The 18,029-nt window shown below is 41.2% G+C and overlaps 2 protein-coding genes across 3 annotated transcripts in view; one reads left to right on the top strand and one right to left on the bottom strand.

Moving 5' to 3' along the window:
- The window catches only part of rbm33a (RNA binding motif protein 33a), a 31,715-nt gene extending 26,262 nt beyond the window's left edge, over positions 1 to 5,453 (top strand). For both annotated transcript variants that reach the window (XM_071899301.2, XM_071899300.2), the window contains exon 19: positions 206 to 5,453. In XM_071899301.2, coding sequence (XP_071755402.1) covers positions 206 to 254 — 49 coding nt within the window. In that variant the 3' untranslated portion in view covers positions 255 to 5,453. The remainder of the gene's footprint in view (positions 1 to 205) is intronic.
- A 2,117-nt stretch (positions 5,454 to 7,570) lies between these two features.
- Positions 7,571 to 17,342, bottom strand: shha (sonic hedgehog signaling molecule a). The gene is made up of 3 exons (XM_071899299.2): positions 16,821 to 17,342; positions 12,115 to 12,376; positions 7,571 to 9,772 (listed from the first exon to the last, which is right to left on the bottom strand). The coding sequence occupies exons 1-3, from the start codon at positions 17,118 to 17,120 to the stop codon at positions 9,096 to 9,098; spliced, it is 1,239 nt and encodes a 412-aa protein (XP_071755400.1). The 5' UTR covers positions 17,121 to 17,342; the 3' UTR covers positions 7,571 to 9,095.
- Between the last annotated feature and the right edge of the window lie 687 nt (positions 17,343 to 18,029).

The raw sequence follows: 18,029 nt of genomic DNA, 5'->3' as shown, positions 1-18,029 counted from the left end.
CTCAAAGGTAAACATGGATATTCATTGCTGATATCATCAAGCAAGATGATTTTAGATTCTGGTAGCACTTTATATTTTGGACCTTTGATGGTCTTTGAATTTGGCTTAAGTACAAAATCCTCAAAGCACAACATAAGTGTTTATTAGTATCTCAACTCAATTGAGACAGTGTTTTTTAATCATTATTATTACAATTACCACACAGGCACATGATTGATTTGTCCCACATTGATGTGTCGCTGATTGATGGATGAGGAGAGCGATAGAACAAAGCGAGTCCTCTTACAAGAAGTCGTTTTCCCCTGACGTGGGAGGCTCTGCACAGCTCTAGCAAGGCATACGAACAATTCCTGAGTCCTTTGGGGTCACTGACAGTCATCGGCTCTGCACACAAGCACCGATCTTCATTCATCGCCTACCGACTTGGAACAGTGAACGCATCAACCTTAGCTGCAAACTATGGTTGAAATTGTCTACCATTGTCCAGTGTTGTTCAATGGCACCGGAGAGGCACTGGACAGTTAACCCTACTTTGACGTAGTTTGAAGAATGTTTTGTGCATCTTACACGGACACTAAGTAGCAGTTTACATGGGATAATGGTTGCTCCCCTCAGTAGTAAGATTCATGATGACAAACGAAAAGGATTGAGAGCTGAACTTTGTTCTGACGTAGTCATTCTTCTTATATTTGTAGCTCGCTGTGTGGTTTGGATGCAGGGAACGGTTGTGGCAGATTGTGGCCAGCCTATTCACATGGGCTCTTCCTTGGCAGTGTGTTTTCCCTTCTGTAGATGGCAGTATTTCATCACTATTGGGGTCTAATTTTTTCCCATCCGAGACGGCTTTCAGGTAGAGATCAGTCTCTAAGCAGTTTTTGGGTGAATGGCACTGCCTAGTGGAGAACTTGTATACAGACACAGTGCTGGCCTGAGTGTGTGTTCATGATCATTTAGTAATTGACACATACCATTGAAAGGCTGACATGCATTTGGCATAGCGTGCAACATGCATGGGATTTTTTTTCTTATTTCCCAGTGGTTTTGGTGAATGGTGAATGTTGTGACTGTGTTTGGTAGATTCTCCTGGTGCTTTTCAGTTGAAGTGCTGTTCCTCCGATAAATTGGTCAGATTATCCGTTCATTTACACCTATCGCCCTATGGGAGTAGATTTACTTGATCATTTACGGAATAGCCCCTTGTTCTGAATGTAATTAGGTCTTTTTAACTGTTACCTTGAATGCATTTTGGAAATATCTTTAATGCGTTTCGGCTGGTAATATGTTTTTTTGATGCATCTTTTAGTTGTATGTCTTTGGTTTTGGAATAGTTACCTATTTAGATTTCTATTCTGCGTTGAGTGTACTATGCGGGAGTGCATATGTAAGGTTTGTAGATGTTTTATGATTAGAACTTAAGTGTGCATGGTTGGTAATTTAACATCATAATTTCACATTTTGATAGATCAGTAAGGATGGCTTACATTTCCCTTCAGGATTTACACACATTTCTGTAGCGTTCGAGCGAGGTTATAAATTTGCATATTTGCTGGCATAATTGATCGGAGTCTGTGACATCAATCGATAATTTGTTGCCTTTTGGGTTGCATAGTATACCTGAACTAGTACTTTGAATAAGTTATGTTCACGCTGAGCTCTTAATGTAGATTTTTGGCATGTGTAGAAGAACAGAAGAGGTCAACAAATTTCCAAAATGCTTTGCCCCAAATATAGAATGTCCCTTTCAGTTTCAGGCTCTTCGGCATACTGATAATATTAATTTCCATTTCAAAGTATACATAGATGATGATGTCATACGCGTACATGGGGACAAATTGCTTCAAGGATGTTAGAGCTCGTAAGCAACTGCAGGCACTTGTACAGCATCTCCACATATGCTGCATCAGAACAATTTTTTTTGATAAACCTCTCAAATTTTGGTTATCTCTGGGCATGCACCCCTGCTTGGGAAGTGCGATCACGTTACTGAGGATACCTTAAATTGCCTAAATATTTAAAAGTTCACGACTGGCTCTCAAGATTTTATGAGACATAATCAAAATATATACAGAAATTAGGCACATTTACTTTTTCCCTGATAGCACAAGGTGTATGGTGTTTGTTTACAGAAAACATATTTTATTTTTAAATATCCGACTAACTCCGCACGCAGTTATTTTCGTGGTTTGTTTGTTTTTTTCCAAAACATGACATTTTTGTCTATTGTGGGTTTTTAAATGTGTTAAAAAGCACAAACATACATTTGAGAGTTCTCTAAGTTAAGTATAAGTACTAACAGTAACTCACTGGAGTTATGTCAGACGCGAGATTGCTGTACATAATGCATAAGAAGGTGAGGGGGCAACCATTATCTGTGTATTAGTGATCATGTACATAAGTAGGCCAGAACTTTCACTCAATGTTTATCCCTGTTCCAAATTTCTGAGTTCTCCTTTACACATGTTGTATGTATCAAGTTAACTTTTTTATATAAGAATATGCTGATGTGTCCAGACATGAATCATTTTACAAGTGTTTCATTTGTATGTAAAAACCAAAATGAAAAATGACTGGACCACATTTCTGTTTATAAGATATTTGACAAACATTTTAAGGGGAAACGAGAAAATAAAAATATGGCCAATATACCGTCAACATGCAGGTATGTGAAGCCGGTTAAACTTTCTAGCCCACAAATGTGTGTTTGTGTGTGATGTCCATCTGTCCGGTGCTTTTAAGGTTAAGTAGTTTTATTATTTGTGCCAGGTTTTATTAATTTATGTTTTTAAGTATTTTGTAAGTTCCCGGGTGTTCTCTTGCACCAAATGCCAGTATGTCAACGTTTTACAAACTCTTAACACCTAATGCACAACTCTTGAGTATTGCTGCTCATTAATTTTTTAAACAAAGGTAATATTTTAAGGGCCGGTAACCACCTCATTTAGGTCGTTTAAAGGGAACGCCACTGAATTTTGGCTTTGAAATTATTTGTCCTCCTTAAGACTTAACAGTTCAGTTTGTATGAGATGAGCAAACGTTCACAACTGTCTTCCACAGTCAGAAATAAGAGAGAAATATGTCCTGCCCATTCAACTGTGATGTCATACTAATGTACAGCTCCATGGGACATGAAATGGATCAAGTAATTGTAGCAGCACCCTAAATGACTTTCCTGGGATACGAGTAGATTTGAGTAAAGCCCTACTGTAATGTGAAGTTAATTTGGAGGTTTAACGTTTAGACAATCATCCAAGTCGGTCCCTCATTCATTGTCACTAAATCAACTCCAGGCTGTGCATCTGGATGACATCACAGATTAGACTCTCGGTTCTCTGGTTTCGAGCTTTGGGATAGAGTTGTTCATGTTCACAAGTACTGATTGGGCTATCCTACATGGCATATGTGAATTGAATTCTTAAATTTAGTGGTATTCCCCTTAAATTTCTACTTAACTTGAATTGAGTAAAGATCCATCGACAAGTTTTAAAGTAGACTGCACATGCACATAGCGTAAACCTCACCAGTAAGAGTCGCTAGATATTCAAGTAGCTTTAAGTTTTAACGGTATGAGGATAAATGAGGTCTCTGAAAATGTAGCCATATTTTTTGGGATGTTACCTGGTGGCTTCCTAAACTCCTTGTGAAGTTAAAGGGTGAACGGTTCCTATCGCTTTTGTACGTTGTAAGCTTTAACTTTTCTCACCTGACTTTTTTTGTTTGTCATGTTTTATTCCTTTTATGTTTTGGGTTAAACCGATGTAGAGGTTCTTGTGCCTTGATAATGTGACGGGTATCTACTGTGTTGCATGCTGTGCATTATTACACTGGGGATCAAAACTCTTGATATCTAATTTTAGTGCCTTAGTAAATCCTGTGGATTTGAAAAAGTATCGGCAATGCCACTTATAGTGATATCGTTATAAGACTTATCGTCTTGTAAAGCCTGAACAGATTCATATTGGATCTATTTGTACCTTACTTTTAAGAAACTAGTCTATGTACTTTGAACTTAGAGATATGCTGTTCTGTTTCTCAGTAATTTATTCTTGAGTAACACGGTGCTCCCTCTGCCTGCTTCACAGTAGGCTGGTTTACTAGCAGGATGTTTTTTCAAACCACTTTATCTCATATAGTTTACAGTCGGTTATTGGGTTACTTGGTTCAAAAGGATTTATTGTCTTGTCAAACGAGTTGATATGAGTTGTTTTCAGTTGAACTTTTTCTTGTGCTTGCTTAAGAGACTTTCATCATGGCTGCCAATTACGAGGTTCACAATGGTTATACTAGCGGTGGGTCAAATAATTTCTCCGCACAACACTAACTTATACACTTTATTTTTTTAACAGGTACATCTGACGGCAAAGCGCGCTGAATTTTTATTTATTTTGTATTTTTTTGTAGGTCCATGGCTGGAGTAATCTTCAATTCACTATTTCCATTTTCTTCAGGTCACATCCTCTTCATTGATGCAACAGAGCAGCGTCACAAAGCAGGATCAATGAGCTTGCTAGCTTTAAAAATAAATAAATAAATAAATACATCCCTTAATTTGTTAGTAAACTAAACTCCTGCTCCTCAACATATACATATAACCTTTATTTATGTAGCACTTCTCAAAGTTACAAAGTGCTGATAAATAGTGAGATAAATGTTCCTTAAATGCTGTAAGAAGCCGTTTACCAGCTGAAGAAGTGATCCTGCTTTGTGGCTCATCTGCCTTTTCTCAATTCTAACATTATTCGTCCTGCAGGCACGTGGCCCTGGAGCTTCGGCTGAAGATGTGAATTCACTTGTGCTTACTTCCCTCACTTATATATGTAGATGTTGCTGCATTCACAGTATTGAGCCAGCTATGTCTCCTTCCATTACTGCTTTTCCTGCCGTCATCTTTCCTTCCAACTTCCATATGTTTGACAGTTGCTCATCTTTTCCTCGATGGTGCCATTGTTGAATGAACTTAAGACTTCTATATCAAGCAGGGTGGCCTACCTGGATTACCATTGTTTGTTAGCCCAGTGGATGGAGGTTTCCATCTCTGTGACGACAGCCGGGTTCACAGAGCAGACACGTAACTCTAAAGCCGCTTTATGGCTTCCACTCCACCAAAGGTCATGCCAGCTCCTTGACATTCATTGTTTGGTTGGATTTTGAAAAAAAGACACTACCTTGGTTTCCTCATCCTGAACAATGTGGTGCTCCCAATAATGACTCAAATATGCAGAAAATCCAACCTCTGAATATTGACTGCAACTGTTGTCAATCCTACCTGTTCTGTGTGTTCACAGTGTGATGTTTTGATGTGACATGAAGCAACCATGTTTTGTGTGAAATATCCTGAGATCATTCCGCAATTTGTTTTCGATGCTGTATGTTCTGTGATTTTTCAAGAAGAAATGGAAACTTTGTAACTTGTTTGATACCAGAAACTGAAGGAAAATAAACTTTTTGATACACACCATGTCATTGAATTTTTTGTGTTGAATCAAAACTACATCAGTCCACACCTAGACCCCAAAATTGAGTGTTATCTGAAGCCAAGAAAAGACTAGTATACTCATGTAAAAACTACAATATACTTCTGACACCTAATATTGTTTGTTCTTCTCAAAGCAGCAACAGAACTCCAAGTGTGTAGCAAACAAATTCCAGTTTTGTGTTGTCTTTGGATGAAATCAGAGACCTGTATCCAAGACGTATTTTAGAGAATAAGTATATAAGCCGTAAACACTGAGCTTTTAATTGTGAGGCTTAGATCAGATTTAAAAACTACAGCGCCACCTTGAGGAGAGATGTGAGGCCATGTGCAGTTCAGCAGTCACCAAGACATTCATTCTCATTAACCAGTGTAGTGCAACTTTGATTCCCTCCCTAAAATAATACTAGTACTTCTATTTTAATTCAAATTCCAGGCTTTTAATTCTCCTACATTTTTCACTTTATTCATATTGAAAGTCACTAATCGGTTTGATAAAGCCCAGTGATTCTCTGTTCAATGCTTAATTCTAGTGAAAATAATTTTCTATAAATGTATACAGTATATCTATTATTCCCCCCAAAAAAGTCCCAAATTAAATCTTGATTTGGGCACTCTTGGGTTGTGACTATATCAAGATTCTGTCATCTTTGCATTTCTTATTTCAAAATATGAGTATATCTAATTAGTCCATCTGATAAAGCTGATATCTGAATGTGGCTGATCAGAGTTCAACCACAGTGAGTGAGGATGCAGTGGTAAAGGTGTAATGGCTTGTTTTGGACCAGATCCTTTTGTTTTTTGGGGGTTTTTTTTGGCTACAACTGACCACTTACAGCTTGAGCACTCTCATGGCTGTTGCCACAGAGAAATAGATGTTCACTAGAGAGGGAGAGAGAGTACTGCCATTTGCAGAATTTGCTTAGAAACGGGGAGTTTTGTTTTCCAGAATGCCAGACTGTTCATGTTTGCAAATGTCAACATTTGTAGAAGCCGTTGTTGAGCTGCAGCAGACTGAGGGCCCCAGAGGGATTAGAGGAGGCTCTGTTTACCTGCTCTGAGGAATGCTGCCCCGCTCGGACGCTTTTGTATCTGTCAGGGACCCAAGGTCACAGTGCCGGGAGAGACGGGCCGCTTTGTCCCTCCCAAGTTTCCACCTCACAATATCAACAACAAAACACAATGTGGGCGACCTGGGAGAAGGAAATGGAATTCCTATTCATGTTGCAACAGTGTTCAGAAACCCAGGTTCAACGGCCCCTTTCTGCCGCTGATAAATCTGGGTGAAGGATGGGTTTTATTGTCGTTTTCATGAATTTCTAATTGAATTACTTAAATATTTACTTTGTATTTTCCTCCTTTTCCTTCCTTGTATTTTACTCACTAGACCTGTGCAGTTATTCAGTGTAGCATTCAGTATAGCATCAAATCTAAATCCCAACTGTGACAACCAAAGTGAGAGCCCTAACAGTTTCATGATTACACCCCTAAATCTCAAAGGAACTCCACTTTTCTTAGTTTATTTTAATGTAGTCATGTTGGTGATCTGGTTGCCTCATACAGAGCAGCTACTGTCCCTTTCTTCCTCTGTGGCTTCAGCCAGTTTTCATACCAGACCACACAACACCCAGCTGTCAAATAAATATCACAGCCAGTCCAGCCAGTGTCAAACAACACTACCAGTTGTTTGCCACTCGGTGTCGCACTTGTACAACTTAATAACACGCCTGCTGCGATAAAGCAGGCGATGCTGTAATGGATTTTAGAAGTGTACTATACAAATACCACAGCAAAACTCTATGGGAATATTATAGGAATATTACAGTGATACCATAGGAGATAGAAATACCTTAAAGTACTCACTATTGAGTAACACATACACACTTTGATTCCTTTTGTATAGTGACTCTTAGTCAAAATCACAGAATTTGGTCTTGTGGCCCAGACAGGAACCATGTGAAAGAGAACTGGCCAATGCCAAGTTTTTATTTATTTATTTATTTTTCAAAATAAAAGCCTAGTTGCAGGCTATATATACACAGGCCCAATACCAGGTCCAAACTCTCAGCGAGGGTAACAGCCTACTTTTGATAGAGCAATCTGACCTCGCCAGCAGACCAAGCCGCCGCCGTGAAGCAGATTCAGGGCCAACAAACACACTTCTGTTTAATTTGTCTGCAAGTTTTTCAGAAGTTATTTGCGGAGGGCAAACCTCGTTAAATCTGACATGGGCTCTCAACATTTCGCAAGCATGCAATAGGTAGTTCAAAGCGCAATGTTCTCCATTTTGTTCAGGTAAAGCGACCAAACGGAGAACAAAATTAATACTGTTGGGCTAAACTCATCTGGATTTACAATGAATGAATGAATGATTTCTTTCTAACAACCCGACACGAATGCTCTATTCGTTAAATAAAGATTATTGGCGGAGTGATTAAAAAAAACTGTTATTGGCCTGAGTCTTTTATTTCTTCAGTGATAGTTGATCTACTCCAAATGCTTTCCCACAACTGTTAATTAAGAAACTGATTTGGCCAGAAAACGCCTTAAATTCTCCTTCAAAGGCTACCTGTGGAGCTAATTGAGACAAAGACATGTAACAACTGCAGGTTTGAATATTTTCTTTATCTCATTTTGTAATAAACATATAAATAATAAACTCTAGACATTTTTGACACATCGCCCTGTTATGAAAGTTAACTGGTATGGTCTGGCTATATATACTATCCAAACTGTGCATCTGCCGCATGTCATTTCTATAAAACTATTTCCCTATTACAAAATATGAAAAGAAAAATACATTTTAGTAAATTTACAGGAGTTACTTATTAATTTATTCAACAAAACGGTTTCTGTACTACTTTTACTGTTACTGAATTGTCAGAATGTGCATTTTATATTTTCTCAGAGGAAAACACATAGAAAAGAGAAACACAACAAAAAGCAGAGGATGCAGACATGAGGCAGAATATCTGTCCCAGTCTGACAACTTAAACGAACAGTTTCCAAAATAATAAAATTCTTAATAAACCAAGCAGTACAAGATTTCCAATACTTTCCCAACTACTGTATTTAAATTAAAATATATTCTCATATCTTACACTATTTCAAATAACGAAATGTGATTCGGTAGCGATCTGTCAAAATCTAATTTACAATTCTGTGTATAAAAATATAATTTATGGAACCCCACGAAGTTTGTTCTCCCCAAAATATAACAGTCAGTTGCACATATATGCACATATGAACATTACAACCTGTCAAGAAAGTTAGCTCCTTTCTACATGGTCTTCTTTCTCTTTGCGCTTTTTTTTTTTTTAACTTGAGATATACAAAAATAGATTATGCACAATTTGCTGGTCACACCATTTCAGAATCCATTTGTGTGACACCAGCGAGTTCGCATGAGAATAAATTATTCAAAGAGAAACTTTTTAAGGCTCCATTCATTCTTTGAAAGGGGACACATCATGGAAAAGTCACTGAAATAAATATCCCAACTCCGCTGGGGCCTTTGTCTTGTTTTTTGTTTTTTTGTTTTATTATTATTATTATTTTATTTTCAACCTACTGAATTGTTCATTTGTCCTACATTTAGTCTTATTCTGCTCCTGTAGTAGAGGTTTCAACTCGGGTATATTGACATCCCAAGTGGATGAATCGAGTGGCTGTCCAAGAGCCATGTTCCTAATTGATATAGGATCTTGGAGTACCAGTGCACTCCGTCTTTCTGTGCAGTAACATGAGGCTGGGAATGGGAAAGCAATGAGGACACCCAGTGGGCGAGCCTGACAGGTGCCAGGGCCCAGTGCGCCAGGTCGTGGTCTTCAATCACTGCGTAACAGGACGCAAGCACCTGGTCCACCACCACGCTCCCCTGGACGGTCACCGGCGCAAAGGAGCCCTCGTGCTCTTGCGTGTAAATCCGTTTTACGGTCACAGGCTTGAGTTGATGCTGCGCGTCGTCAAAGACAAACACTTGCTGCCCGGCTTGGACTTGGCTCGCGAAGACCGCGGTCATCCGGTCATCCGTGGAGTTGAGGCCGACGAAGAGGAGATGCGCAGCGGTGAGGGTGATTTTCTCCTCGGAGTCGGTTTCGATCACGTAGAAGAGCCTTCTGGTCGCCGAATCTTGGTCTAGGAACATGATGAAGTCGGTGTAAATCGGGTTTCCCTCGTCGTCTGCAGCAAGGACTTTGTCGCCGACCTGCAGGTCTTTGACCGCCTTCTTGCTCCCGTCTTGCAGGGTGACGGAAGAGGAGCCGGGGAAGCAGCCGCCTGATTTGGCTGCCACTGAGTTTTCTGTTGAAATAAAACATGATGCTGTTAGCTGAGTGAACGGGTACACTCTTGACAAAAAACTGGGTTCTTGATAGCACCAGAAAACGGTTCTATAGGCTTGTGCCATAGCAGAACCCATTTTGGTGCTGTAAAGAACCCTTTAATGGCGCATGAAATGTCCCAAATCAGCAGTATAAAAAATCTTTTAATACTGTTGTTATTGGGACATTTCTTTTTATTATTATTATTATTATAAATCAGAGGTTTCTTTGAGTCATTACAGTTCTATAGGACCACTTCCCTAATCAAAGAACCATTGAAGGACCCTCCTTTTTGCGTGTATTTGTATTTCTCTGCCTCCACATCACGGTGGGCCATATGCATTTTGCATAATGATGCCTGTCGGCTCCTCCATGCCAAATGCGTATTGGCTTGGCCCACGTTGTCTGAGACGAGAAAACTGAAAGCCTTGGCTCATCTATTCTTAATTAAAAAACCCAATAAAGAGCAGGCATTGTTATTCTAAATCAGCTTGTGGATCGAGCTACTCTTGGTAAAGAACACTTACGCCTTTCCCAGCTACTCTTCCCATATTTACTCAGGTGCAGAAACCTCCATGTGACAATTCACACAAATAGGCGACTCACAACTACTATTTACCCAGTGGAGCCACTTTTCCAAGCCTCTCGAGTTGTAGATTTGAATTTAAATGAGGGCCCAGACTCTTAAATGCTTTCTGTTGTGCAACATCAATGTCCCTCTTTCTACCACCTCTCCCTGCTTTGTTGTCAGTCTTGATGACAATAATTTTGGCCTTGGTGGAGCTCTTCACATACCAGTCTCTAGGATCACACTGTCCAGCACACAGAAAGGGGGTTTTCCTCCCCAGAATTTGGGCTTTTAATCTTCTTTTAAGATTCCCGAGCATGAAATAAGGTGACAACTGAAAACCAGATTTACCCCAACCAATTCAACATTGTTCAGCCAAATCCTTTTGGTAAAGTCGCATGACCCCTAATGACACGTAGGCCCGGCCTATACTGTGATCTCAAGAAGTGTGTGTTGAATTATAAATAAGGGATTTATCAATAAACTCAGAGTTAAGAGGGAAAAAAAGCTGGCATGGTTTGTCATTCAGTTGTTAAGAAATAATTTCCAAGCCCAATAGGTGTCCTATAGCATAATTAAGGCCTATGGGTGTTGTTTTTATTTTTTTTATTACAGCCTAATAAGCTACGTTGATGGTTTCTTTAAATTAAAAATTGGATTTCGAAAGAGTACACTGATTGATATCTGACAAAACTGAGGTCTAATAGGCCAATTCTTTCATTTCTTAGAGACAGGCCTATTTGATCAAAAGTATTTGTTTAGCGAATTTAAAACTAACCTCAACATAACTTGCAGTAGCTTATTTTGGCTGCCGCTGGTGCAGTGCAAAGTGAAGAGTACAAAATGATTTGTTTTTCTAGGTCACACCGAGGAGCCTTGTTAGATTGTGGTCGTGGTTCCCACCAGGAGACAGTGTGGGGCGATGTAAGATCAGGAAATAAGCTGCATGGGAAATGCTCATAACACTACAGGGCGGGACGAGTCCATACAGCACTGATGGAAATATACATTTATATAAGGTTGCATATTGCAAAAAATTGGTCAAAAAAATAAATTATTCTAAAACTCCTGGTCTCTGTAACTCTACTTGAGATCATTAGTTAAATATTGTGAATTCATTGTTATGATTAATCATTAATTGATTGATAGCCTATAGGCTAATTGCTGATGCTTAAGTTGACCAAAATTGCCACTTCTCTCCGAATTCGTTAATATAATGAAATTAGCGGAATAAGATCTTAAATCCAAGCCACATTTTTCAGATTTGCACCGTCAGGCTTAGTTCCCCACAGCCTACTCCTTCCAGCTGAATGGTCACTGATATCAGGTTTTTGACAATTGAGTTCATCATCTAGCTGGTGGCTGAATTTCCCAAAACACACATGAAAACTAACCACTACTTTGGAAACCCAAATCCTAATTCTATTTTTCTCTTTATTACCTCCGTTTCTCTCTATTGGATTAATTCGTGTCCGGCTCACAGACACTGATTACGTTCCATCTAATCTTGGACATTTTCCCATAGTTGAAAACAGCAGAAGAAACGTTTTTTCCCCAGAAGGTATAGGAGGCCTGTAGCTCTTGTGCACGTGCTATTTGAGCCCGTTTTAAACGCACATGCTGGGAAATGCGCACTGGTGATATACTGCGTTATAATCGGTTGGTTTAATTGGTCTGATGATTTTCTCATATGGCAAGCATCAGAGCGCGCATCACACATTTCCTCTGGGGACAATGAAGTCTTACAGCCATACCTGCTTTGACAGAGCAGTGGATGTGGGCTTTGGATTCATAGTAGACCCAGTCAAATCCGGCTTCCACCGCCAGCCTGGACAGAGTGCCGTATTTGCTCTTGTCTCTGTCCGAGGTGGTGATGTCCACGGCCCGGCCCTCGTAGTGGAGCGACTCCTCGAAGTGGTGTCCGTCCTCATCCCAGCCCTCAGTGACCCGCAGCTTCACCCCGGGCCACTGGTTCATGACTGAGATGGCCAGCGAGTTCAGCTTGTCTTTACATCTCTGCAGGCGGGACAAATGGATCAATTAGTCACATATATCATCATATAGCCTAAATATCATAATTCATAGCGCGCAGATATACCAGGGGCGTCAGTTCACTAAACAATAAGGTATGGCAAAGTCCCAACATATGATATCATTTGCCACCAGACCCGCTTACATCGATTAAATGTCTGTGGACAAGCGGAGCTGGATTACTGATGACTAACAAGATATTATTATTTGGTAAAAGTGATCAATTATTAGATCTATATGTCACCAAACGCATGCAGCATAGAGGAACACTGGCGCGGGAGGCTTCCTTCATGTGATTTTTTTCAGATATGGCTTCCCAATATATTTGTGGCAGTTTTGCTTGATCTCTCCTGTCCATTATAATGATAACAGCTACAAGATCAAATTTGGACTCACTTAGGCCAATGTATGGTAAGTCTACTCGCCCACACCTTGTCATTCCCAACTGACGCCCCTGATCTTGGCTTATCCCTACAACATGAGGTGGATCACTGAGTGTATGAGATGTGGACGACAAGCTCTGATCCCGAATGAGCCTGTGAGCTTGCAAGCTATTTTCTGTGTGAGGAGCAGCGTCAGAGGGCACATCTCGGATAAGAAAGCTGCTGATGAAATATTGATAAGGCACCGCATTCGCTTCACTGGCCTATAACATATGGATCTGTGGTCTTGGAAAGGTGCGACCACCGTCCTTCACTCTCAGAGCTGCTCAGAAATGTTACATTCAACACAACATGCATAAATTAATAGAATTATAAATTCATTAGTTTGAATTAGGCCATAAAAAGGTGAATGGTTTGTTAGTTGCAAGTTGTCTGTTTTCTTTAAATAAATAATTGATATGCAGATGATATGAAGATGATCTTCAAGAGCAGCTGCTGCGTTGAAATATCTGGAGTCTGCCCTATAAATAAAGCGTCGCGCCCCAACCGCACAACCTCTCTGCTCTCTTAGTGAAGATGCTTGGCCTTCTCCAAGACAACTATTCTCAACACTCAAGCAATAAGTCAAATAAAACATCACAAAGAGTCTTTTCAGTCCAACCGGAGAGGGAAAGTTTCATTCTTCTTCTCCTGCAAAGTCTTGGAAACGTGACATGCCTCCTTAAGTCGAGGTGTTCTGGTGACTGAGACAGACTTGTGAAATATCCAAGGATAGTATAGACTTCTATGGCGCACATAGAAACGTTTATGAGCGACCCTCTGCCCTTCTCCACTCATGGATAGGGTATGTGTCCAAAAGCAAGAATGTTCACACAGACCTAGAAATTCATGCAATAAAAGAATTTAACAGATCTATATCATTCAGACAACTGGTCAAAATAGATGTTTTGTGCGGACCTCACACTTGTAGAATGTGGTGAATAAAAACGGGCCAAAAACCTCCCACATTCTGAGTGGGATTGTCGGAGTCAAGAGCCGTAAAGCTTAACCTATTTATTAATTCATTAGGTCGTGTGCCGCAAATCAAGCCAAATTCTGCTCAGCCACCGTGAAGCCCAGCAGGACGCCCTGGGCCGGCGCTTTGTGCTCAGGGTAAAGTTGTTCAACAGCCTCCCTCTTAATCTTTTCACAAATGAATTGGTTAGAGGAAACACTTATCAGCTACCTGTCAGTGCAAACAAGCCGCCAGCCCATCTCTATTCCGCCTCGTTTGCGCTGTGGGCATAGATTCACCTAACACTGGACTAAAATATCCACCTTTTAATCTTGTATTGAGTCTTAACCTTATTTTCTTACAACATGTGGAAAAATCTGCCAATGGATCTGACATAATTCCACTTGTTTTCGATGCAAATCAACTCGTTTCAAGAATTATCTTGAATCTAGAGTCATTTTCTTGATACCGGTGCTGATCCGCCTTATTCCTTAAGATATTGCCACTTGTCTGTAGAAATTTCCTGAAACAAGTGAAACTTCATTGGAAACGAGTGGAATTATCTCACCTCTCCACTGGAAGAAATGATCACTTGTTTTAAGACAAATAACATTTTAAGACTGAGTTTGAGGCTATAATGCCTTGCTAAGATGGACATTTTTTGCAGCGCAGCCGCCAAAGTGATGCTCGTATTCACGTCAGGCTCCATTACTTGGGGAAATAGTGTGTGTAAATGTCTGTAAAAACGCCGCTCTTGGTAACTTTCCCCGAAGTGAGCTGTGTCTTAATAGTTTAGGGAATGGATGCTGGTTCAAGCGCTCCTTCAAATCAGCCTGCGGGTATCAAGTTTTATTGGCTTGACTAGACTTCTCTTCATTGAAGTTATTTATTTATTTATTCATGCATTGCATACATCTGAGGAAACCACAGCAGACACGTGCCCGGTCTCATTAATAACAGTAAAATCGCTTTTCTGCAGTGAAACCTATGATGATAACGAACTGGACATGTATCAGTGGGTATAGTCCAAAAGATTAATGCGTAAAACCCCGCTGGATCCGTGCGTAAAAGCCCCCTGGATTCGTGCGTAAAACCGTGGAATAGCACAAGGACCGCTGGCACAGCATAAAGCCCCATGTGATAATGCTTATGCCACTCAGAGTGCTAACAGCAGCTACTGCTGCCCTCTTCTGCAGGTACATGTCTTCATTTGGTGGCTTTGCAAATCCCGTAATAAACATCAGACTTCACAAAGCCAAGTCCTAATGTCTTACGCAAGTCTCGACTGTTTTAAGTTCGTATGGCCTCTCTTTTAGCTGACCAAAGGTCATAAGTTCATATTGTGACCCAGGCCCAGTGAGGCTTGTCTAAAAACCCTTTCATGTATCCATGCGCCCTCACACTTAGAGCCTGTTGTTGTATTGTAGGTTCTCTTTTAATGTTCGTATGCTGAATAAGAAACGCATGATGAATCAGAAGCTACTACAACTGCCCTTCTTATAAACCGGTAAAGCAGAGAGCGGGTAGTGGGAGATTAGAGGGGTTCCCAAATACTTCATTTCAAGGCCCCCAAAATAGACACGGACCCCCATTTGGTTATATTTTCTCAGTGGGATCCCCATCTTGTTGTTTGATAAGATATGATACAGACCTGCACAACTGTTTCTACTGTAGGTGGGGCGATATCACTGGGGAAAGTGAAACCGATGATCAAATCAGACATTCCCATGTCATTCTCTCTCTGTCCTAACTTCAAATGAATGAAATAAGCGTGGAATTAAACGATTAACCTATCCCTCATTCTGCTGCGCGACCCTGGAACCTCCTCAAGGACCCCTGCAGGTCCCCGGACCCCACTTTGGACACCACCGGACTAGACAATCATTTCTGGATGTCTCTGTTATAGAGAAGCTATAGTTGTATCACAGAGGAGATGAGGGGAGTGTTAAGAGGGATGCTGAGACCGCACGCACAGTGAATATTTCATCGGGGCTCGTGCCCACGGCGCGAGGTACGGGTTCAGGGACTCCGGCGCGCGCCTGGCTTCATCACCACCACCGGCATTTTATTATTACTGAGCCAATATCACCCAAGCGCTTTTAATTATTCACCAACATCTGAGTGCTAAAAGTCATGCTAAAAAGACATGGCATCCTGCAGCCCGAAAAGAAATCAAAGAATCTCTCCGAAGTCTTGCGAGTCTCGTCTTATCTGTATGGAATAGGCTGTAAGGTTTGATGTCTAACCCTTACACTGACTACATAGTGATGGAATATACAAAAAAAATTGATGTCACTCCATGTAATCTTTCATAAGCAAATACATTTTTGTAAGGCACAGCCAGTCCGTGCACCTTGCTCGTATAATTGCCCGAGTCCCACCCATTTATGAAGTCCTGATAGTATTCAGAACACTCTCAAAGAAATGTCACTGTTTTCATGCACTGATACACACCATGCGAGAGGGTAAATTACAGTAGCCTGTGCGAGAAAATGTCTGAATGAGCCACACCATGCATGAATAAGCCCGGCTGTTGGAAGCGGTTCGCATCCCTGCTGCCTATATTGCAGGACTGGAATAAAGAGAAGGCACTTAAAACAAGGTGCTATGTGAACCTTAAATAGGCTGGAATAGCTTAAATACCCTGAAATAGCCTTTTGCATGCACGGTGATGTGCGTCTATAAAACAACAAATAGAGCCTCACACGGATACAAATATAGATATGAGGAGAGGGCCACATTAATATTTCAAATACACTGCCACAATCATGAAGGCCGAGTGTCCTGACTGTCCGCCTGCACATCACGTCTCCACTTGGATTTCTACATTCGCTTAAAGCCTGAAACCTCGCAAAACTCCCATGCTATGCACAAAGCGTATCTTTTGTACACTGAAGTTTAATTGGCGCAGTGTAAAGAGTTCAGCACCGGGTAAAACTGACTTCACTTATGGTGCGCAATCAGCCTGACAAGGAGGTTGTTGCAGTGCGCAGTGATGGTGCGTTAGGAGACGGGCAGTGGAGAAAAAAAAAGGGTTATTCTGTCTCTTTACCTGAGTCATTAGCCGGTCGGCGCCGGTGTTCTCCTCATCCTTGAATATGATGTCTGTATTATAATTGGGAGTCAGTTCTTTAAATCGCTCGGAGTTTCTTGTGATCTTGCCTTCGTATCTGCCGCTTGCCCCGAGGGTCTTCTCCGCCACGTTGGGGATGAACTGCTTGTACGCAAGAGGTGTCAGCTTCTTCGGGTGTCTTCTCCTGCCGTAGCCCCTGCCCGGTCCACATCCCATCCCCGAGGACACCAAGGACAAGCAGACGAGACCGACCAAGACGATTCTGGTCCAGAGCAGCATTTTTTTGTCCTTTAAGATCTCAACCGAGTCGTTGCGGCTGTCTCTACCGTCTATCTCTCCCGGCTCTCGCAATGTCCTTGTCTCCTCCTCTACTTCGCCTTCGCCTGGTGTCTACCGTGGCAGGTGCGGAAATGAACGCCTCAGACAAATGGTAATAACGGGGCACATCGAAGGAGGGTTAAAAAAGTAGTGAGGGGAATTTAAAGCCACGGGATCTCTAGTCGAGCTGCAGCCGCTTGTGTGAGGCGACCGCTTTTACTGCTATGTATTATAGCACCGATCTATAGCAGGGGAGGGACTTGATTGGCTCGCCTAGACAAACCCTCCTGATGTTATCCCACAAAAAATCTTAAAAGATTTCTTCCACCTGAGGGTTAGCCTGTGTTGGAGGGAGGAGGGGCTGCTCCATGGGAAAACATCAATTACACACCGTCTTTTTTTTTTTTTACCCTCCCATATTCCAGATTTCACAGGAAAGGCAGGGCAGAAAAGCACCGGCAGAGTGAAAGGCGCAAATATGAGGCAGTGTAGTTAGTTGAGGTGATTTGAATGTGCGCTGCCATTGAAATGCGCCTTGAATAACTTTCTGTACAGAATACATTTCCCAGGAGAATAGAACTGCTTGTGAACGCGCACTGCGCAACCCTGCGCTGGAGCATTACGGTGTGAGTCTAACCATCAGAGAGGACACAAGCAAACAGTAGAGAATTTACTGAGATGTATCGCCAGAATTATTAGATTGGTGAATTTCAGTTCTGTTTGCTTCTAACGCCGTTTCTCATGTAATTATAGCCTACGCCAATGTGATTGTGCGCACGTAAATGCGTTTGGAGACGCCTCGCATCCTTTAGGTTAATAAAAGTCTTGATTTCTGGGCAAGCATAACGGAATTGTCCCCTGTATTGCAAT

The sequence above is a fragment of the Centroberyx gerrardi genome, chromosome 22 (assembly GCF_048128805.1).
Source record: "Centroberyx gerrardi isolate f3 chromosome 22, fCenGer3.hap1.cur.20231027, whole genome shotgun sequence".
Classification (NCBI taxonomy): Eukaryota; Metazoa; Chordata; class Actinopteri; order Beryciformes; family Berycidae; genus Centroberyx; species Centroberyx gerrardi.
Note: the sequence above shows the minus strand (reverse complement) of the source record. Positions and strands in the feature narration are given on the sequence as shown.

Coding starts and splice junctions, on each gene's coding strand:
- shha (XM_071899299.2), bottom strand. CDS start 17,120: ATGCTGCTCTGGACCAGAATCGTCTTGGTCGGTCTCGTCTGCTTGTCC. Junction 12,377..16,820: donor CCGACCGGCTAATGACTCAG/GTAAAGAGACAG, acceptor TCCCGCCTGCAG/AGATGTAAAGACAAGCTGAA. Junction 9,773..12,114: donor CCACTGCTCTGTCAAAGCAG/GTATGGCTGTAA, acceptor TTATTTCAACAG/AAAACTCAGTGGCAGCCAAA.